A 22,528-nucleotide genomic window follows, 5' to 3' on the forward strand; every position below is an offset into this window, starting at 1 on the left:
TAGCTTCTGGACAGCTCTTCTGTAGACTCCACGATGAGTTCTGACATCTGCTACTCTCACCTTGTTGTCTCGGCCAGGGAAGATCTTCACGATGCGTCCTGTCGGCCACTTGGTAGATGGAAGGGCCATGTCGCTCATCAGAACAAAATCTCCCTCCTTGAGATTTTCGTATTGTTTGTACCACTTGCTGCGAGTTTGAAGCGTTGTAAGATAATCGCGTTTCCATTGGTTAGTAACATCCTGATACACTCTCTGCAAAAGGTGCCATTTGTCCAGATAGCCAATTTTGAGGTGAGTCACTGAGGCTAGATGGGCTGATCCAATGGAGATCGTCGGGGTTGTCTGATGTGGGAACAAGCGGCCTGCTGTTCAATACAGCTTCAATCTGACACAGGATGGTTGCTAGCCCTTCAAATGTCAGTGCTCTGTCACCCACAACTCGCACAAAGTGGTGTTTAAAAGATTTCACGGCAGCTTCATGGAGGCCGCCGTGATGCGGTGATCTGGGAGGTAAAAAGTTCCATTCGATGCCAAGTTCCCCTGCCACCATCTGGATCGCTTGCTGGTGTTGCTCTGCCTCCCACAACCGCTTAAGTTCTCTATCGGCGCCTACAAATGTGGTTCCATTGTCGGAAAACACCTTATGTGGCAACCCTCTTCTCGCAATCATTCTGCGAAATGCAGCAATGAAGGAATCTGTGTGGAGTGAACTAACTCCCTCCAAATGCACAGCCTTAGTAGAAAAGCAGACGAAGACCGCCACATAAGCCTTAATTGTGACAGTTTTCCTGACACCTTGTTTGATGTAGATGGGCCCAGCAAAATCGACACCTATTGTATTGAAGGCAGTCAAATGGTCGATTCGCTCCGGGGGTAAGTCCCCCATAAGTTGCTGAACGTGAGTGGGCCTTGCCTTGATGCAAGTGAGGCATTTCCTTAAGACACTTCGAGTCAAGCGACGTCCATCAATAGGCCAATATTTTTGCCTCAAGGATGCCAAGGTAAGCTGTGGTCCAGCATGCATAAGTAGAAGATGCTCACGTTCTGCAATCAAACGACTTAAGAGGCTTTTGGGCAGGATCTTCGGGTGTTTTGTATCATAGTTGAGTGTAGATTTGCTAAGTCGACCTCCAACTCTCAATGTACCCTCAGAATCCAGAAATGGTCTCAATTTTCCAAAATGGCGAAGGCTTGCGTTTGTTTCCAGAGATCCGTTTGTCAGAGCATCCAAAACATGAGAAAAATGTTGCTGCTGATCCCATTGTATCAAGAGTTTTTCGGCATCCCTTAGGAATTTCACATGCAAGAATTTGGAAAAGGTAGTTCTCCTCGAGTTGCGAGTCACTCGGACCTTTGATGACTTCCAAATTTCTACGAGTTGAAGACATCGTGCCAAAACTAGACGGATCTTGCTGTAGGAGCTAAACTGAGCCAATAAAAATTCGAAGATTGGATTGGCAACCAGTTTTTCCTTCTCTGATGAATCCGTAGTGAGTGCTAAACTAGTCTCCACTTGTGCTCCGTCATCATTGGGTGCGTTGAACTTCGGTGGCCAATTCTCTTCAGACTTCAACAACCATTCTGGCCCATGCCACCACAGTTCCGCTGAAATGAGCTGTTGAGGAGTAGCTCCTCGTGAAGCCAGGTCAGCTGGGTTGGACTTGGTTCCAACGTGTCTCCATTGCTGACAGTTGGTTTCATCTAGAATCTTCTTAACCTTGTTGCGTACAAAAACTTCTCGTTTTTGAGTCGGGTTATGAATTTGATGTAGCACAGCAGTGGCATCCAGCCAAAAATAGATTTGCTGTACTTCTGTTGCGTCCGAGACAGTTGAGGCAAGTTTCATAGCCAAGACAGCTCCACATAATTCTCCTTTCGGAATGGTGAAGTCCTTCTTCTTGATCTTATCCTTTACTTTCTCCTCATAGCTGATGGGGTTAATCTTGGACTTGGCTGCGTATAGCCTGGAGCATCTGTTACCTGCAGCATCTTGAGTTACAAGGTAAATACAAGCTCCATGGGCTCTCTTGCTTGCATCGCCAAAACAGTGAAGTTCCTGGTGTACTACTTCGGAGATGTTTGATATCCATCGGGGAATCCTCAGATCCTCCATTGAAGGTAGAGTGTTCATGAACTCTTTCCATCTTTTCTCCAAATCACCATCAATTTCAGTGTCCCAGTCCATTGATAACTTCCACACGTCTTGCAGGATACATTTTGCAACAGTTGTAATGGGGCATACGAGCCCCATTGGGTCATAAATTTTTCCAAGAATTGACAACATATTTCTCTTGGTTGCTGGTCCATGGAATTCGTTCACTGTGTACTGGAACATATCAGTCTGTAGGCACCAACTCATTCCCAAAGTCTTTACAACCTGTTCTTCAGATGGCATGTCCAGTTGATAATTTTCATCAGATGAAGGTGTGAGTTCCATATGAGTTGACCTGAATTTGGACAGTTCAAGTTTGGCTAGGGCCAGTAGAGCTATGAGCTGTCTCTTTGCTTCGAGTGCCTCCTCAATCGTAGGCATGCTGACCAGACAATCGTCTATGTAGAAGTTATTCAATATCAATTTCGCAGCTATCGGGAATCTGTGCCCCTCATCCAAGGCTAACTGAATCAATGATCGAGTGGCTAAGTACGGAGATGCAGACACCCCGAAGCACACTGTCCTGAACCTGAAGTCTTTCACTTGGTGGTCAGATTCGGTCTCCCATAAAAATCGTTGGTAATCCCTGTGAGGTTCGTAAAGTATTGTCTGTAAGTACATTTTTACAATGTCACAGGTAAAGGCAACAGGATGTCGTCTGAGGTTCAGCAGAATTTTAAGCAACGGTGGTTGTACAGTAGCTCCTACCATAAGTTTGTCATTTAAGCTTAGCCCGGATTCGGATGGCGAACTTCCATTAAAGACAATTCGAACCTTGGTTGATACTGCATCTTCCTTGATAACGCAATGATGTGGCATATAAAAACAAGGTCTGTTGAGCTGATCATATGGCACAACCTCGATAAATCCCTTCTCCAAATACTCCTCAAAGATCTGGTTGTATTGTGCACGGAGTTCTGGATTTTTTCTCAGACGCGCTTCCAATAGAAATAATTGGCGTCTGGCTGATGCCCTGTTGTTGCCCAACTCTTCCATGTTATCCTTAAAAGGCAATAGTACCACATAGCGCCCATCTTGGTCTCGAGTTGTGGTAGCTCGGTAAAGTTCTTCCACCTTGTCTTGATCCAATGATCTGGGGGAACCTACTGATATCTCCTCCAACTCCCAAAATCTACGTAGTCCCGTATCAATGCTTTCCATGGTGGCAGTGTTGCATGAGACAACCTGAGAATCATTATGGCCGACATAACAAGGTCCCATTAACACCCATCCAAATACTGTATTTTTCATCACAGGATGGTGAGGACCCAAAACATGGGTATCATCGGTCATGATGTCACAAAAGAATTGCCCACCAATGAGTAAGTCGATAGGGTGAGTCTCTTGCCAGTTGGGGTCTGCCAACTGGAAGTGCTTTGGGATTTGGAAGTTCAGCGAAGATGTATCCCAATTTGGCTGATCGCTGGTGACTCTCTTCATGACGATGCACGTCATAGGTAGAGAGTATGAAGAAGTCATCATCCTTGGTCTCACTACGACATCTGCGACATGCTGGGCTGATTGTGATGAAGTCCCTACTCCCTCAATGGAAAGGTTGACGGTCTTCTTCTTCAAATGCAGCAATTGACACAATCTTGCAGAGATCATGTTGACTTGAGATCCACAGTCCAAAATGGCTCTGCACAAATGCTGTTCTCCTGAAGAATCCACAATCCTGATCATAACTGTCGCAAGAAGTACCTTGGACATCTTGGTGGTAACATTCTTACATATGAGATTGACTGGATTTCCAGTCTGACCCTGGCTTCCTCCAGGAGTTGGGATTGTAGTGGTGGCAATAATAATTGCATCATGTAGCAATCGGTTGTGTTTGCCGTTGCATATATTGCACAAAGAGTATGAACAATGTTCTACTTTGTGATTGTCCGACAAGCAGTTCTCACACACCTTGAGCTCCTTAACAGCCGCCAATCTACGCATCCCATCCAGAGCGATGAACTTCTTGCACCGAAATAGTTTGTGTGGATGTAGTTTGCAGAACTCGCAATTCTTCTTTTCCGTGGCTGCAAGGCTAGTAGAATTCATCTTTGGTTTCTTGTTGGTAGGCAAAGATTTTTTGGGGTGAGTCTGTGACTTGTAGGATTTTTCTGGTAAAGACATTCTGAGTTGAAAACTTCTCTCTACCAAAAATTCATTGAATTGCTCCCAAGTTGGACAATTTTCCTTAACTTTTCCAGCCCATAAAGCACGGGTCTCCTCATCAAGTTTCTGCAGAATCGAATAAATAATGAAAGGGTCTCGAGACGTTACCTCCATTGCGTCTAATGCTTGCAAAATAGAATTGGACTTTCTCTGAAGATTTTGAATGCCCTGGACAGAGGCCGATGCTACAGCTGGCAAAGCAAAAAAATCTTTCATGTAAGATGCTACAATGGGTGCAGCACTGTCGAATTCTTTGGATAGTATAGTCCAAGCCACATCATAGTTTTCGTCGCAGACCTTTAGGGACTCAATAATGGGTTGAGCTTCTCCAACTATGAGAGTCTTTAAATATTGCATCTTTTCAGATTTAGTGAGGGTGTCATCATTCCCAATAATCGACTCAAAGAGGTCTTTAAAAGTTTTCCACTCTGTGTAGTCTCCTGAGAATGGCTGAATCTTAATCACGTCCAATTTTCTGCGAGGTGGAGCCGTAACTGTGAAAGTTTCATTGGGATTTCCCATCATCGTAGGTCCGCCGTTGTTCGCATTGATGCTGCTAGAAAGCCTATTCATCTCACCCACCATTCTCTCTATAGTAGTATTGGTTTGCAATCTCTGCTCCTTCTGCTCTTCCAATTGTTTTTCCATCAACGTTAAAAACGCTGAGAAATCACTGGTTGAACCACCGGAAGCTGTTGGTTGCCTAGGTGCATAGTCAGTGGCTTGAAGCTTAGCGATAAAACGGTTGATCTGATTTCCGGTGTGGGTCGTCTCATTCAGGAAATTATCGAGTTCTTCTTGTTCAGCCCTTTTTGCATCTTCGGGTTTAGTTTCATCAATAATTGCCCTTTGTACCTCACAATATTTCCGCTCAATTGACTCCAGACTTTGACGATGATACAAAAGAGTTTCAATCATCCCCTCATTGAGAAGACAGTCAGGATTGCGGCTGATTTCATTGACATCCTTCTTCAGCGTAGTGAATTGGCCTTTGTACGCCGCTCTCTGACTGGATCTTCCTGGCATCTTGTGCTGATTTTTTCCCCCGAAGGACCAATTGTAAAGATTACCTTGGGTAAGATCCGAATTAAATAATAATTAATAGAATATCAGATGATCCTCCCAAATAAATTCCAGTTGTCGTACCTTAGGTAAGGATTCCAAAAGAAATAAAAAATATAAGCGATTGTTCCTTCTTTTCTTCCAATCCTTCCTTCTGGTCACATACCTTTAATAGATGCAACAAATTAATTAATATCTGAGCCCTTCGGCTCGAAGAACCAATTGTAAAGATTACCTTGGGTAAGATCCGAATTAAATAATAATTAATAGAATATCAGATGATCCTCCCAAATAAATTCCAGTTGTCGTACCTTAGGTAAGGATTCCAAAAGAAATAAAAAATATAAGCGATTGTTCCTTCTTTTCTTCCAATCCTTCCTTCTGGTCACATACCTTTAATAGATGCAACAAATTAATTAATATCTGAGCCCTTCGGCTCGAAGAACCGCGGATTGTTGCAATCTAAAGGAAAATCCAAAATCTGGAAGAGCTTCCTCGTGGTTGTAAAATGAGTTGCACTTGGCCAATTTCTCCTTCTTTCAGGATCCGTGGGGCAATTCAATTTCACTGAGGTTTAAATAAAACACTTTTTTCCTGATTTAAATGAATTAAATTGAGCAGCGGAATTTATTTATTTATAAATTAATCAAATTTCAAATTTCAACTCTTTAATTGATTGACAAAAATAATAACAATGGAGAAAGTGAAAGTGGAAGTAAAGAAAATTCAGATGACAGTCAAAGTGTGGTGAAGTACAATGATGGTCCAGCAGAGTAAAGGGAAAAAGGGAATGTACTGGTAAGTTTCACTTACGGGCTGTGATTCTTCCTTCAGATGACAGTCCAAGTGTGGTGAAAATTGAGGTGGATAAATTTTTAGGAATGGCTTTCTCACGCAACGAATCACAGCCAACGCGCATGAGTAAGCCTTTCCCCAGAATTTACACGCGTTGGCTGTGATTCGATGCGTGAGAAAGCCATTCCTAAAAATTTATCCACCTCAATTTTCACCACACTTGGACTGTCATCTGAAGGAAGAATCACAGCCCGTAAGTGAAACTTACCAGTACATTCCCTTTACTCTGCTGGACCATCATTGTACTTCACCACACTTTGACTGTCATCTGAAGGAAGAATCACAGCCCGTAAGTGAAACTTACCAGTACATTCCCTTTACTCTGCTGGACCATCATTGTACTTATATATGTATATTTATAGGTTTATATATTTTTATATTTTTATATTTTTTATGTATAAAAAAACGCCCCGCTTCGCGGGGCGCCAATTAGTTTGTTTAAAATATATGTGAATAGATGAAAGTAATTGTTGATGTAGCAAAAAGGCAGAAGGCGGCCATTTTGAATTTTGAAATTAGTAAAATCTGATAGGTCATACCCACTATACCTAATGAAACTTCAATCGAAAAGCCTCTATCAAGTACCGTTAAGCCGATATAAGGCAATATTACAATAATCGGTACGTATGGAAACCTGTTTTGATCTATATCTCTGAAACCGTGACATAAATTTTTTTTATTTTTTTTTTTATTAAAAGGTGTACCTATCACCTATAACATACTAAAATTTAATCGAAATCTATCGTCCAGTTTTTGAGATATTAATCGAAAACTGGTCGAAAACTCATCGAAACTTTGGTTTTTGATTGTAGGCCCTCTAGCGGTAACTTTTGAAACTTCCTATGTATAGATAATCGTAGACCTTTTTGAGATCTTTCATTCAAAACCGGTTTGGTTAAAATCGGTCAACCGGTTTAGGAGTTATGGCCGACTTTGGATAAAAGTCTATATTTGCTAAACCGCTTGTCCGATTTTTGAAAATGGGGTATCGTTGAAAAGGTCTTAAGGGCCCCTATAACATATTAAAATTTCAGACCTCCAGCTATAATAGAGGCTGAGATATAGCGAAAACAAAATTGAAAAAAATTCAAAATGGCGGATGCAGGGGTGGGGGGGTGAATTTGATATCATAGTTGGACGACTTCCAGTCGATAATTGTACTTTGCCGGTGACCGCAAGTCTCTATCTATTACCGTTCTCTTGTAATTGAGCTCCAAACTACGGCCGGACGGACGGACGGCCGGACGGACGGACGGCCGGACGGACGGACGGCCGGACGGCCGGAAAAGTTTTTCGGCGCATACGTTTTTTGGAATGTGGGGACCCTAATTCGTGCTCATACCAAGTTTGAGCCCGATCCGACGACCTTGAGTTTTAGAGTGGACACAGAAGCTGTGCTATTCTTTTCTTCGAAAGAATCACAGCTAAAAGAGATTATCACGAAAGGGAGATAATAGAGAGAAAAAAAACTGATAAGAGGAATTTCAAAAATTCACAAATTTAACTGTAGCTCATGACCGTTGCATACCAATTCTCGATAGGGTGATTCACTTCATTAATTTACGCTAGCGTAAACAGTGTATTTTGTAGAACTAAAATTGTATATATACAATTTTTATACTCGACTGCGGTGCCCTGTACTGGCTACATAAAGCCATGCGATCGCACCCGACATACAATTCAAATTCTCCACCACTATAGCACGCAGATGCACACATTGTATGCGCCTCTTTTGCCACCACATTTATGCTGCGCGTACTCTTCCCTGCATGAGCATTGGGACATTCGAGGGAGAGATAAGTCATACACTGCGCGACATATTTTATTGGGAGGTTCAATTTAAAACATAAAAATAAATAAATAAATGAGAAAATTTAGCTGGGATTTTTTTTGTTAATATTGGCGTACGGGGACTACGTGTGAGGCTGTGCAAGAAATGGCGATGCGGCATCCGCGGAATTCAGTCAGAGTTGACATTTTGTAGCTAATTGTGTTTTTTTGTTGAAAATTTTTTCCCCGTGTGCGGGGCTATAAAATATACGCGCGCTACGATGTCTCCTTGGGGGTGGCTGTGAGACATTATTTTATCTAAACAATCTCGCACAGCTTGAACGGAAAAGAATCCCACAACATCCAATAATGTGATCCTTGAAAAAGAAGAGCACGACGCGACTCTTGTGGTGTGGGTCAGGTGCTTCTGGTTTTTGTCTCTAGACTGGCGGGAACCTCATCTTGGAGTGATGTCTTCTTGGCGCAGACACATCGTCTCTTCTACACAATTTCCTCCTCACTCGCTCCTCTTTTAACATCTTTCTTGCACACATTATCTGGGTGGCTCAATGTGTGATGATGCCTCTTCATGGTTTTGTTGTATATAGCATCAGCGACACAGCAATTTACTTTGTAGGCTCAAGGGGGCCCCCGAAGGGGTATACATTGGCGATGTGGTGCGCTATATGAAAAATTCTGCGTGGCGTCCTCGAAATGTGACACACACGATTAACTTATTAATAACTGTTCAATTAATTTAAATTAAATTTAATCATTGACATGCTATATACATGCAGACTCTTTCGGAATGGTGGTGTGAGTGTTTGTGGAGCAAGAACACTTGAAGGTTAATATCATCTTCTTTTCTTCTTGCAAAAAAAAAATAAGAAGAAACTTTGCTTTCCCGCTATTTGGGCTGTGATCATCATCTTATGGATATGATCATTTCTCTCCAGAAAGCGCAGATTTTGCACTTTATAGCGCATATTTTTCTTCCCAAGCCTTCCGAAAGAACAATCGCACATGAAAGTCTCTGTGAAATAAAAATCTAATGAAATCATCAACGAAGCTCATCTTCAAGAGCGTCCCTCCCGCAACTTCTTAAGCAACAACAAAAAAAAATCCACCTTTCACAGAACAAGAAAAAAAAATCTAAAACTAAAGGGAGCCAGTGGCGAGCAATAATGTGCATCGACGAGTTGCTTCTTTATTATTGCTATTAAGAGAAATGTTTTACACACTCTGGAAGAAGTCACCGTGCCCGTGATCAGGAGACCTGAACGAAATTTTTTTTGAAGGGGTGACGCTCAGAGTGCGCCAAAAAATAAAAGAACGATGAACTTCACGTGTGGTAGAAGGAGATGGAGAGTACAATGAAACAATCCACAAACTCCCCCACATCGAAGTCTTTTCTCGCGCGTCTCCGCTAAATGACTCCACTCCTCTTGTCCATAGTTTTTTTTTCTGTTGGAATTAACCACCGTTTAGGTGAGGTCACGATCAAGGGCACCCACAGTTCACACGCCAAAATCTTTTTCATATTTAATTCTTCTATGAATGTATGTACATCGGACGTGACCAAATGAGTGACATTCTCCATGCACGTTTTTCAAATTAAACCACGAGGAAGAGCTATTTATCACAAAAATTCAACGCAACTCATAGCTACTTAAACTTTTAGCAAACACGCAAAGACTTTTAGTTAAAGAAGCTACAATTTAGGATTTTTTGTTTGTTTGTTTGGAAGTTGATCTTTTGAAGATTTTCCCGGTATATTATGATTGAGACTAGTTTTAGGAATAAATTGCGCTGAAAATGCTAAAATTTTTCATTTACTAATTAATTTAATCTTTTTTTTTCTTTTTTCTTCATTGCCTACATGATAGTTTGCATATTCTCATTCTTTTTCACAGTTTTTTTTTAACCAAAAGCGTTTTCCTAAAGTCTCTTGCATTTTGTTCAATTAGAAATTTAGGGCCCGAATTCAGCGACCAAGAAACCCTTTAAATCTTTGAATTTCGTACTGAAATTTCAAGATTTCTAGTGAATTTCAAGGGTTTCTTGGTCGCTGAATAAAGCCCATTAACCGTATTTTTTAAAACAATTCAAAAAAAATCAAGAAATTTCCGAGGCAGGAAGAGACGAAACACAAGACATCGTTGAGAACAAAAGCTAAGGTATGCGTGAGATAAGATGGCACATTTCTGGAAGAAAATGAGACATCCCTCAGGAAGAAAGGCTGGGGAATACAGTATAGGAAGGGCAGAGGTACTCGGGCAAGAAGCCAAGAAAAGAAGAAGAGATGGTGCAACACAATCGGGACAAATGTGCCGGAATTGTGTGCAATTCGCAGTTGGATTTGGATTGCAATGGTAGCGGCATGAGAGTACAGCAGGAACGAGAGAAAGAGATGAGTTCCCAAGGAGGGGTTTTATGGGTATACACACAAGAGAGTACGGAGACGCATGGAAGTGGTGCAGAAGAAGCAAAAGGAAGATCCATTGGCGATGAGGTCACAAGTGGTCCGGCGAAGATGAGAACAGAATCTTCGCTTGGGCGCAACCTTCTATAGGAGTGCGACGTGTGCCCAAATTGGTAATCGCGCATAGCTCATGGATTGCGCGCATGGATGACTCTGTTGGCAGAAGCTGCTTGGGCTGACTTGAGACGCGGACACACGGCAAATATAAAGGTGGTTTCACCAAATAAAGAACAATTGTTGTACGGTTGTGTGTATATTTTACTCTGGAGCAACGCTGAGAGAAATACCTTCTTTCGCATGGGACACACAGCAAAGTGGAAAATGCCAGAGCCACGGTGCCATCCGCACAATTATATGATCTCTTTCTCTCTTTGGGGATCGCGGTCAGGTGGATGGCACTGTGAAGGATTTAAAAGTGATTTTTTTAAAAATATTTTGCTACCAAATCTTTTATTTCTTTTCCTTCAATACTTTTCTAAGAAATTTCAGTTTTATTTTTTTTTAATTTCTTTTATGAGGAAAATGTGTGGATTACCTATAAAATGCTCGTCATTTTGTGTAAATAAGAATGAAAATTGTTTTCTAATGTTAAAAATTATTAATTCAAATGGAATAATAGTCATGATGAAAACTCCTTATTTGTGTTTTTATTTTTTATTAAAAACAAATTATTTTTAAACGTTATAATTTTATGGTAAAAAATTTATGAAAAATATCGGAAAATTTGTTATGAAGACTTCTTTCAAAATATTCAAAAATCTTTTTTCTAGTTTTTTAAGAATTTTTTCCGTTAGAAGTTCTTCTTAATTTTATTTAAGCAAACATATGAATTTTCCGTTCGTCATCTCGGCAGGAATTTACAAAATTGCCTATTATTATTATTTATTCAATATTTAATTAGGTGCTTTTTTAAATATCGCACCGTACAATTTCAATTTACAATAAACAATTTAGAGTATTTTAATTCATTATTTTATATTTATAATTTTGAATATTTGAAAAGCCCGTTCTCAAGGGCTATAATAATTGTAAATTTTTAGGTATTTTATGAGTCAGAGATTTCAATGTCAGGGGGCTCAGGATCGGAATCAATGGAAAAATCGGATGATGGAGGGGAAGGGTTGAAAGGAACTTTGGGAGAGGAATTAGGATCAGGAATGTGGGAGCTCCCGGGAAGCCCCTGTGGTTGTGAAATGTCTAGCATTTCCTGACATTTATCATTATTATGATCTGGTTGTGTATGAGTCTGTTTAATATTATTTGAAACTTTAAGTGGTGATTGTGAAATTTTAATTTGTGTCGTTTGGGTATTACTTGTCTTTTCAAAGGATTCAGTTTGAATTGCTCGCTTAAAAGCTTTGATTGTAAGAGGTTTTCTTGGTTTGCTTATTCTAGACAGGCCTTGAGAACGGTTTACAGGAATTGATTCACTGATTGAAGTTTTCTCTTGTCTGGTAGAATTGATATTTTTGGATGAAGACGCAATTTGGGAATAAGTTGGTGTACTTGAAGAATTTACCTCGGATGACAAAGCTTTTGTAGGAGCAGTGGATCGTCTCTTCCTCACTTCTTCCCTCGCCAATGTGTATGGTATTCTCAAAGTAACTCTCGCTGCGTTGATCTCATTTTCCTCGATGTACCGAGGACATTGTTTGCTGTAACTCGGATGAGGTCCGTTGCAATTGATGCATTTAGGAATGAAGCAAGGGTAGTTGAAATCATGGGGGGCTTGTCCGCACACTCCACATGTTGGTCTATTATTCCCAGACTTACATCTCTTCTTCGTATGTCCGAGCTTTTGACAAATGCTGCACCGGAATGGGGCCGGAATGAAGATCTCTGTAGGTACTGTGAGATACCCAACATCAATTTCTTTGGGACAAACAGGAATGCTGAATGTTAGAATGTGTGTAGGGGTATCAACCCATTTGCCATTCTCTTTCCTCTTCAGGCGGTGTACAGCGGTCACTTTTTGGTCTTTGAGTTTCGAGCAAATCCGGCTTTCATCGATCTTCATTATCTCTTTACAGCGAATAATTGCTTGGCATTGGTTTAGAACACCGTTTTCCGAAATGGAAACTGGTTTCTTATCATCTCCTATGGTTTTTGTAGCTTGCAGGGCTTTGATTTGTTTAGCGTTGCTGGTTTGAACCAGAATATCTCCACTTTGCAGTCGTATTGTCTTCTTGAATTTCTCTTTCGAGATCGCAAGAAGCCCCTCATGTACTTCAAAGACATCCATGTTCTTTACGGCGTCTCCGCTGATAACAAAATATTTTTCGTTTTCAGACGAATGGGTGAAATAAGAGTGGCGAGAGGTTTTGAAATTCATTTGCACAGATTCAGCCAGGGTGGGCATCTCTCCACGATGAACCACGTTGTACATGTTGAATGGATCAGGAGGGCCAGGCCCCCCTGAAGATTCACTCATTTTTCACCTTCGAGCTTAAACTTTTCTTATATTGTCTTTTGCAAACTATATGAGTCTCAAATTAATTCAACTACTTATGAAAAAAAAAATCACCAAATGAGATAACGTATGGGAGAATAAATTCACAAAAACGTCCGCTTCTGATGAATGCCAAACCCAAACTGAAATTGCCTATAGATGCCTTTAGTTTATGTAACTTCAGATGCATTGAGGTGATCTGATTTTGGTGTTTGTCTTCTTGATGGAAATTCTTCATGCGGCTACTTTTGTCTTCTCATCATCACCTGATGCGCGCAACATAATTCCACTTTGACCAATTTGATATTATATGTTTCTGAAATTTTATTGAGAATTTCTATAAGGAAAAGGGAATCCCGACTGAGCACAAAAGACCAAGCACATAAGGTAAGGATAGTATTCTTCTTCTTTTTGAGATTCTTTCGCGAGATCCATAATCGAAAGATGTCGGGGAAAAGCGATCGGACGATTTTGCAGACTGTTTGGGGAATATTGGAGAGTTCTCTCTTTGAAATTCATGCAATGTTCCAGAGGACACCGAGTGAGAGAGTTACGTGAGCAATGATAAAGACTTAAATGGATCGTAAATTCGATTGAATAAGTCCAAAATCGGAAATTTGTCATCAGTAAATTTAATCACGTCGTATTTCTTTGTTTTTTCCTTACCCAGCATCACGTTTTTTTTGCTTTTTTTTCTTCACGGACTTTTTTTTAGGAGCATGATGTTAAAAACACAATGCAAGTGCAGATATTTTTAATGTTGGAACTGTACTAGTTTCGCCATCTCACGTGGAAAATTGGAGACAGAGATGTTAAAAAAGAATTTATGATGTTTTCCTCAGATATTTAATTCGAAAAGTTGTCTTGCCCATACACTGAACCTTTTTGTCTCAACTCTTGTTTACGTGCAATCGGCGCATTTTTGTAAACATCATCTTACTCTCCACCTCAGTGAGCCATGTGCACATCCACAGGGTTCCATGTATGCTATGTACAATTTTATATATACATTATACACATATTCTTAAAAAATTTAATTTCTGAAAACATTCAAACACTTTTAGGGAATTTTCTTAAGATCTTTCAAATTGATATATTAATTTTGAGAAAATTCTTTTAACCACTGTTATAATAATTTAGAAATATGTATAGGGAAGAGCGGGGCTAATAAAGTCACTTAAGGGTTTGAAAAAGGCTTAAAATATCATATTTCCTATCTAGATAGAACAAAATGATCTTAGAAAGAGTTGTAGGGCAAGAAATATCCTAAAGAATTGGACTATACATTTCGCTTTATCTGTTTGGGAAATATGATATTTTGAGCTTTTTCTAAACACTTAAGTGACTTTTTTAACCCCGCTCTCCCCTATCCGAGAAATTATTTCGTGTTTTTGATAAAAGCTTTTTAAAAGGATGACATTTGTATATAGCTCATAGAGTTAGAAGTGAAAGCTTTAAAATAAATCATAATTTTTTTAAGCAAAAAGAAAGAATTCTAGAAAAAAAATTTCTAGGAGAGACTGGGTCTAATAAAAGCTAATCCTCCTGAAGTGTTTTACAAAAAGAATTGAAGGACAAGAAATTTCTTATAAGAGTTTTGTGGAGAATGACTTTTCTCCTTCTGTTTGAAAAATGATTTGATATTTTGAGCTTTTCCGACTGAATTTATTAGGTTTGATGTACCCTAGAATGAATTATTAAAAAATATTTTCAAAAATATCAAACTTTTAATATTTAATAGGTTTTTCTCCAAAAGCTTAAAAAAAATTCTCTTGAAAGCTTCAAGCGCATTATCCAAAAAAACCAAAGCTAAAAATTCCTCTTCAACCTACATTAAAAACTTTCGCATGCCAAACATCCTGTAGGCTAACTTGAACAATAAAATAAATCTATATTTAACTTGAGAATAATTATTTTGAAATTTTCATGATTCTATTTTTGACTCCATCCTATTATGTGCTATTTCTGCGAATTCTAAAAAACTATTGGTCACATTAAACGATGTTTAATTTATAAACAATAGCTTCTAAAATTAGCTTTTATCAATATAGAAGGTTCTTCTATAGGGGAAATGCTTAGACTTTATTTTAGATTATGTACAAAAATAGTCGTCGCAAAGTTTGGGTGTTTCGAAATACTTTTCCAATTACATTTGCGATCTTTTCCTCAATTTCCGTGGAAGTGATCGCAATGGCGTTTGAGTCATGTGCGATTATGGGATTTTAGTGGCTTCTACGCTGTGTGTGGGGGGACCTTGATCGCAGACGGGGGATGGAGTTTTTTTTTAGTGGGGAGAACATCTGCAAATCGCGACACGTGCTCCTTATTTCTATACATCACATATGTATAGCATAAAACTTATGTTCAATTTGTGTATATATACATACATAGGCATAGGTAGGTAGAAAGACGAAAGCTAAACAGACGTATGGAGAGAAGAAAAGATCGCTCCACCATTTGTTCGCCGCGGTGCGCTTCTTTTTGTCTTTCACCTACATCGGGAGCCATACGTGTGTGATTTTTTTTTTTGTTTATAAGGTGCGGGGTTACAAACAGTCTGAGATCCCCTGCGCACCGCCCCCGCATCTCTCCACCCCACCAAAGTGACTTTTTGAGATCAACTGGGAAGAAGAATTGGGTTTTTGTGGTGTTTGTAAAAATATCCGTTGAATTTTTTAATTTAAAATGTCTGAATTCTCCCATAGCTTCATTAAATTCTCTGTGCCACTCGTTTTTTTTTGCTCGCTTCATTCTTCTCTGCGCGTTCTGCAACACGAAGACACACAAAATCACGCCCCCACCTTTTTTTCTTAAATAAGAATCACCGATGAAGAGGAAAAAATCCACTCAATTCATAAGATCGCCCCATGCATACCATATTAATGTCGTGCGGGTATTTTCTATTATTTTTTTTATGAAGGAATTTTCGTACCTTCACAGTCACCCCCACACCGCACCACGTCAGATAAAAATATAAATCCACAAGCTCTGGCAAAATCAGACACACTGTCAACAGCAATAAATAAGAAATAAAGAAACAATCAATTTGCAAAGTGTGAAGCTTCGTGCGATATCTTAATATATTCAGCTATATGCCAAAAAGCATTATTATTTCTTACACACAAAATAAACTTTTGTGTATGAAAGGAAGATTTTGACTCTGAACTTTTAGCTGGTGCCACGTGATGATTAAGGTTAAAGATTTTTGTGCCAATTTAAGGATTACTTTAAAAAAAATTATTTGAATGACTTTTCTCAATTTTCTGCAGGAGATTTATGATTATCAAAGAGTCAAAATTATGTGCAAATTGTGAAAAAATTCATTTTAAAATGTCTGATGAACTTTTGTAAATTTTCTTTTTCCTATCATCGATTTTTTCTGAATTAAGTTTCTCTAGCAGCATTTATTTCCAATCAATTAATTAAGAAATCAACAAATATTTTATTGGCAGTTTATTGAGAAAATTCTCTTGTTTTTCGAAGAAGATTGATGCGAAATCAATTTAATTTCATCTCAAAAACTTTGCAACGAGAAAGAGAAGGACTTGATATAAGAAACGAATTTAATTAATTTTTTTTTGAAAAATTATTGGACAAAAAACAATTTAATTAAAACAAGAAAAGCTTTTAGTGTACAGAGAGCTTTCACTCAGCAACATCTCAACCAATTCATTGTTGAGGCAATAATGCAGTGAAAGAGCTTTAGGGGGGAGTGAGTGAGAGGGTGGGTATAAAATGAGATTGTTTTATCTGCCATTTTATCCTTGCGGGGGATAATTGGGCCGTGTCAATTAATTGAGCTCGGAAAATTCTCTTACCTGCGCAAACACCAACATATCGTTCAAGGATAAGTGTTTATTGGGTGTTTAATCGTGCCGAGAGGGTGGAGAAGCAGAAAAAAAGAAGACACATTGAGTGGAGGTGGAAAGAGGGAAGGATGGGTTGGAGAGCAGTGAAGTATGAGCGAGTAATTCCCGAAAAATGTGTGTCTCAATCGTAAATTTATTGACACAACTTCCAACTTTGTCTGGGTGGCGGAGCGAAAGGAAAAAAGACGAGAAAAAGGCGTTTGGGAGAAAAGAAAGATATTAATCTCACTCTCTCCTCAATCGCCTGGACCACGGAGGCGCCACACAACTTTATATCCCAGAGCGTCGAGACGGCGTCGCGCGAGTTGCTTGGCAACTATACAGCACCACCATAAGGCAAAAGATCCGGAAAACCCATTTGAACTTTTCGTTATATGATGTCTTTTTTTTTGCTGTTGCTGCTGCTGCCTCTGCTACGATGGACTTTTATTATAACATTATTATACAATCCTGGCTTTTTCGCATTTTTCTACACATATAACACCATGCATAGCATATAATATCAGCCACCACCAAATGCTATGCAGAGCGTGGAAAAGTTTTCATAGCACCAAAGAGACAATGATCATTTTTCAATGTTCTTCGTCCAACAGAGTGTGTGGATGGATGGATGGTGGAGATGATGAGTGGACTGATGTGATAAATATTCCAGCATTGTCAACATAAATTGTCTAGTAATAGTAGAACAACTGAAGACTTTAAGGAAAATATCATGGCAAAAGTAATTCACTACAACAACGCTTAAAATCTGCGCTAGCTGTTGCATTAAAAGCTTTTAAAATTCGTTTTTTTTCTAGGGGAACTAAATTATTTTGATTTTCAAATTTCTTTAAAAATAGTACAAAACAAAAAAAAATTACATAAATCGGGATTTTTCACTATGTATAATAAACCGAAGGAAAACTTAAAAAAAATTATACAGAAAATGAGAAAAAAATCACTCAAAAATACAAAAATAATGACGTCACAATAGTATTCTTTCTTCCTTAAAATGCATGAATCATTCGCGCTGATGTTTCGTCAATATTTTTATGTAATTATTTACTCTACGGAATAAGACAAAAAACCACAATAGTGACGTCACTCTTCGCATTTTTGCTCGTATCTACAATTTCCCAGGCCCTGCTAATCCCGGTGAAAATAAGTTTATAGCGCAAGCTTTTTATTCTTTATAAATTGTCTCAATTGTTTATTTAAATTATGAGTTTTCCATACAAAATTGGGTAAACTTCTTTAGTAGAGACACATATCTTTTAAGAAAAATGTTACTACTTACTACAAAATTCATACACAATGTTACTATACGGAAATAAGGTATAATTCACAGAAGTGGACGCATACTTTGAGAGGGAGGATGGAGAATAATGCGAAGAGAATGCGGGAAGTCCATTAAGCTTGGCGGGGACGCGAAAAATGATGCAAAGAAGTATTTTATGACACATTTCCCATTTCTTTTGGCCACTTTTTAACGATATTGCCTTAAAAATTATTATTGTTGTAAGTCTCAAGAGAAAAATCATTTTATTATGTTGCTTTGCATTTTTCCTCAGCATCGGGAAGTGGATATATGAATGAAAAATATAGAGGAAAAATAAGAAGAAAAAGAAAAGGCCATCTCGAAAGTTTATGTGGCGAATGAAAATACCACTGGCAGTGATTAATTGCTGAAATGGATGTTTTTACTGTAGAAAATGCTCTTTTCTTTATTTTTTTTTGTTCTCATACATCTTCCTTGCTCCTCTTCCACATACATTTGATGCGGAGCTTTCATAAAGTCAATTGGAAAAAAAAGGAAACTTTTCCATCACAACCACCCTTTCCCACACCATTTGTGAAGCTTTTCCTCCGCGGAGAACGACATCAAATAAATCGGTCAATGACCAAGAATTTATTGAGAGAGCTTTGGCAAGTCTCAGCTTTGGGGAGGGAAGATATGTAAGTCCTCTTTGAGAAAGAAATGCGCTCCGTCATGGTGAATTAATTTATTCCCTCCCATTGATTTCTCACATATTTTATCCCAATTCATTGTGTCAACAATGGAAAAACAAGAATATTTGGATTTAATTTAGTGTTATTTGAATGAAATTATTGTGCCAGCAAAAGAGAATGAAAACCATCATGAGATTCTTGTCTCGTTCCATAACATGCCAAAAAAAAGCTCCGCCACTTTGGGTCGTTTGCCAAAGGAAATTTATTATGTATATTGTTTAGAATGCGATGAAATGCCTTCTCTCAAATAATGAAAATTTTCTTCATTTTTTTTCTCTTCAAATTATTCTTTTATTGAAACTAGAGAAGAAAATGACAATTTTCCTTATTTTCAGAGTAAAAATTCAAGAGACATTTTGAGCTTTCTGAGCTTCAAGAAAAGACGAAAAAGTTGTTTTCTTGAATTATTTTTTTTAATCATTGAAAAAGGGACTAAAAATGTTTTAAAAGAGTTAAAGGATATTAAGTACATTAAATTAATTAAAATACAGAAAAAAATGCCCAAGAAAAAGAAACTCTTCACAGTTTAAGGAAAAATAGATAATTAAAAGCTCTTTAAAGTATTTTCAACCTTTTCTTCGATCTTTTTCTTTTTTTTTAATCCTATACAGCTATGCATTTCTACACCGTTGGTCCGATCGCGATGAAATTTGGTACAGAGACTACTGATACCAGGCGGTTTTCACCAACGACATTCATTTCCACCCCAGAGCCCCCCTTCATGTAGCCCCCATATAATTTTCATGCTTTTTTGACTACTTTTTGAATTTGGCGCCCTTTTTGGTACATTTTCTTGAAGAGAAAATGAGATGGATGCATTTTACCGCTATCCGTCTCCCTCACACATTCAGTTTTTCGCATTTTTCTCGCGTTTTCCGCAAAGTTTTCACGGGAAATTGTGTTTTTTGTGACCAGGAAGCGACGCCGCGTCGATTGACATCAAAAATTCCAAAAGTTCGCGAAAATGAATTTCCGGGAAATGAGAGTCGTGTAAAATCCCCAACCGTCAAAATTTCCGCGGGCCCCAAATTCCGCACGGAGGAGCTCCCCGAGGCTCCCGGAGCACCCGTAAGTCCCCAGGAGCCCAAAAAATGCGTTTTATGCCCACAAATTTGGGAAAAAACACGGAAATCACGAATTTTGTGGAAATGCAAAAAAAAAGTTCGTTAAGTTCAAATTTTATTTAAAACTTCATCATGTGTTAAAATTGTGTCTCAGCTAAGTATATCGATAGGCGGCATCATTATAATGGGTGTCTCGTCTACCGACTAACGAACACATTAATTAAAATTTATTTTAAAAGAATAGAATAGAAAAAAAAATCATTCGAAAAAGCAACTTTGTATCATCTAATAAATTCTCTGTGGATTAGCACATTCAATTGTTTATTCTACAGGCTCATTTGCACAAACACAACATGAAAACAATGCTGTAATAAATTAGATAAAATCATTATAAGCAGAATTTGATGACGCTCCGAAGTGACGATGAACTTAACACTCGGAGGACTTTACTGGTACTTGCTACCAATTGGAACCTTAAAATCGTCACAAAATAAAATCTATTGGACTTATCTCGATGAATTTAGCATCTATGTGTAGGGAATTTTAATTACTTTAAGATAGCAGAAAGAAAATCGCGAGAAAAGTCTTTTATTTGGAAGATAATTGAGGTCAAAGTCAGAATCCAACGCGGAGGATCAAATTGGTAATCATTACCAGTCAAAATCCCATACATTTCAGCCATGATTTTGAGGTTATGTTTCCCCATATTTCTCAAATAACGTACTCTTGTTCACTTTTCTCCAGTGAAAATCATTAATATGGACCAATTTTATTGCCGGAAGTGACTAAAAAGTTACTTGAAGAATCAAATTTTGTGATGATTTAGGCGCAATAATAAATTATGTAAAATTGTAGCTAAAAAGTCGTTTGAATTGGCAATTTTGCATCGATTCTACGCAATTTTTTTCCAGTAACGATTTTCTCAATTAAATATTTAGTAATTAGGTGCAGGAATGCTTGAAGGAGATCAAGAATTAGTGAAACTTTCGATCCTCGTTCAATAAACTGATTAATAATAAATTATTGAGAATATTTTATCAACTGGTACTTATTACCAATTTGATCCTCCGCGTTGTGCCAAATGTTGGGTCCTCCAAGTGTTAATCATCACGGGGCTGTGGGTAGAATTGAGTGAGGAGCTTAATGAAGCTTTCAGCTAGTTCCTGCGAACTAGCAGCCAGGACACGCCGGGACATGATGTCCAGGGGCCCTCCAGAGGGATCCATTGTTACCCCACCAGCTTCGCGAACAATTAGATCCCCAGCAGCCATATCCCAAGCATGAGGGCCGAATTCGTAGTTGAGATCGGCAGCTCCTTGTGCCACCATGCACATATTTAGAGCAGCTGATCCTGTTACACGTATCCCATGAACTGCTGGGACGATCTTTGCGAGATTCTCAAGGGTCACACGAACTTTATCAGCGTCGCGACTTGTGCCGAATTCCGTCGTAATGAGCGCCTTGTTGAGTGCCTTCTCGCCGGACACGTGAATCCGTTGCCCATTGTAGAAGGCTCCCTGGCCACGTCGTGCTGTGAATTTCTGATTGAAGATGGGATTGTAGACAATGGCCAATTCGGGGGATTTATTCACCCACAGTCCCACAGAGACGCATGATTGTGGGTAGCTGTGGACAAAATTCATTGTCCCATCGACAGGATCAATTATCCACGTGGGATCATCTGTTAGCTGAGAACGGTTGCCCTCCCCAAAAGCTTCCTCACCGATGAATCTATTTTTTTAATACAAAATTAATTAAATATTTTCCAATAATTCTCTTCAAAAAAAAATCCAGCAATATCATTTTACTTGTGGGATGGGAATTTCTCATGAAGAGCCTCAGTCAGGAGCTTCTCAACTTGCTGATCCGTCTCCGTAAGTAGATCAATGTCGTCCGTCTTCTCAGATATGGTTTTGGCACCAGAATTTCGGCTGGCAATAATCTGCAAAAGCCGGATGGGAAGCAGACAGGAAAAGCATTTTATCAGTATTCCGCATGTTTACAGCATTACATAATCATCCGCTCGATAAAACCTCCCCACCGCAAACTAATTAAATTAAAATTCATTCTTTGAAAAAAGCGCGTGAAAATGCTATGTAGAATTTTTGCACATAAATTCCCCCTTCCAAGATTTTTCTCCACTGGGAAGTCAGTGGAAAATTCCTCTTACCTTTCCAGCCTCATCTACAAGTCTGTTTATTGTCTCAAAGCACAAATCCCAATCACGATCTGAAGACATTTTTTGCAGAGGTGGATTTATCTATTAAGCCCTCACTGTGCTTCACGACACTTTATTTACAAAATATCACTAACAATTCACGAAGAAAATGCACAATTTTTCACTTCTGTGATGAAAAAAGCGTGTGCACAAAAAAAAAACTCGTCAGATAAAATGTCAAAAGGCGCGAAACAAGCATGCTTGAACGAAGATAGCGCGAAGACGCGCAATGGTGGACGAACATGGCGGCTGGACTCGGAAAAAATATGCGCAAGTTCGTGACTTGGCAAGTTCTGTCAAAATTAGCGTATTAATTTGACAGCATTTCAATTTTCCAACGAACTTTCAGCTTTAGGAAAACTAAGGACGCAAAGTCCACCAAAAATGAATAAAATTATAAGAAAATGCAAGCGCAAAGTAAGATATTTTGTTAAAATTCAGTTAATACGCTAAAC

General features: G+C 38.7%; 2 protein-coding genes and 1 long non-coding RNA gene across 3 annotated transcripts; all 3 read right to left on the bottom strand.

The window, feature by feature from the left end:
- Window positions 1-229: 229 nt before the first annotated feature.
- On the bottom strand, window positions 230-5,341 carry LOC129791530 (uncharacterized). The gene has a single exon (XM_055829690.1). It carries the CDS (start codon window positions 5,339-5,341, stop codon window positions 230-232), a length of 5,112 nt encoding a protein of 1,703 aa, XP_055685665.1.
- Window positions 5,342-5,395: 54 nt separating this feature from the next.
- LOC129793086 (uncharacterized) lies at window positions 5,396-5,934 on the bottom strand. The gene is made up of 3 exons (XR_008750878.1): window positions 5,771-5,934; window positions 5,613-5,688; window positions 5,396-5,543 (listed from the first exon to the last, which is right to left on the bottom strand). It is a non-coding gene; the product is annotated as an uncharacterized LOC129793086 (long non-coding RNA).
- A 14,225-nt stretch (window positions 5,935-20,159) lies between these two features.
- On the bottom strand, window positions 20,160-22,267 carry LOC129793080 (inositol monophosphatase 1-like). The gene is made up of 3 exons (XM_055832662.1): window positions 22,026-22,267; window positions 21,664-21,797; window positions 20,160-21,586 (listed from the first exon to the last, which is right to left on the bottom strand). The coding sequence occupies exons 1-3, from the start codon at window positions 22,092-22,094 to the stop codon at window positions 20,956-20,958; spliced, it is 834 nt and encodes a 277-aa protein (XP_055688637.1). The 5' UTR covers window positions 22,095-22,267; the 3' UTR covers window positions 20,160-20,955.
- Between the last annotated feature and the right edge of the window lie 261 nt (window positions 22,268-22,528).

This window comes from Lutzomyia longipalpis, chromosome 3 (genome assembly GCF_024334085.1).
Source record: "Lutzomyia longipalpis isolate SR_M1_2022 chromosome 3, ASM2433408v1".
Taxonomy (NCBI): Eukaryota; Metazoa; Arthropoda; class Insecta; order Diptera; family Psychodidae; genus Lutzomyia; species Lutzomyia longipalpis.

Bases quoted from the DNA above. Each gene is read 5' to 3' on its own strand.
- LOC129791530 (XM_055829690.1), bottom strand. From the start codon at position 5,341: ATGCCAGGAAGATCCAGTCAGAGAGCGGCGTACAAAGGCCAATTCACT.
- LOC129793080 (XM_055832662.1), bottom strand. From the start codon at position 22,094: ATGTCTTCAGATCGTGATTGGGATTTGTGCTTTGAGACAATAAACAGA. The intron at 21,798-22,025 runs GTAAGAGGAATT...CGGCTTTTGCAG, and splicing joins TTGTAGATGAGGCTGGAAAG to ATTATTGCCAGCCGAAATTC. The intron at 21,587-21,663 runs GTAAAATGATAT...TTAAAAAAATAG, and splicing joins GAGAAATTCCCATCCCACAA to ATTCATCGGTGAGGAAGCTT.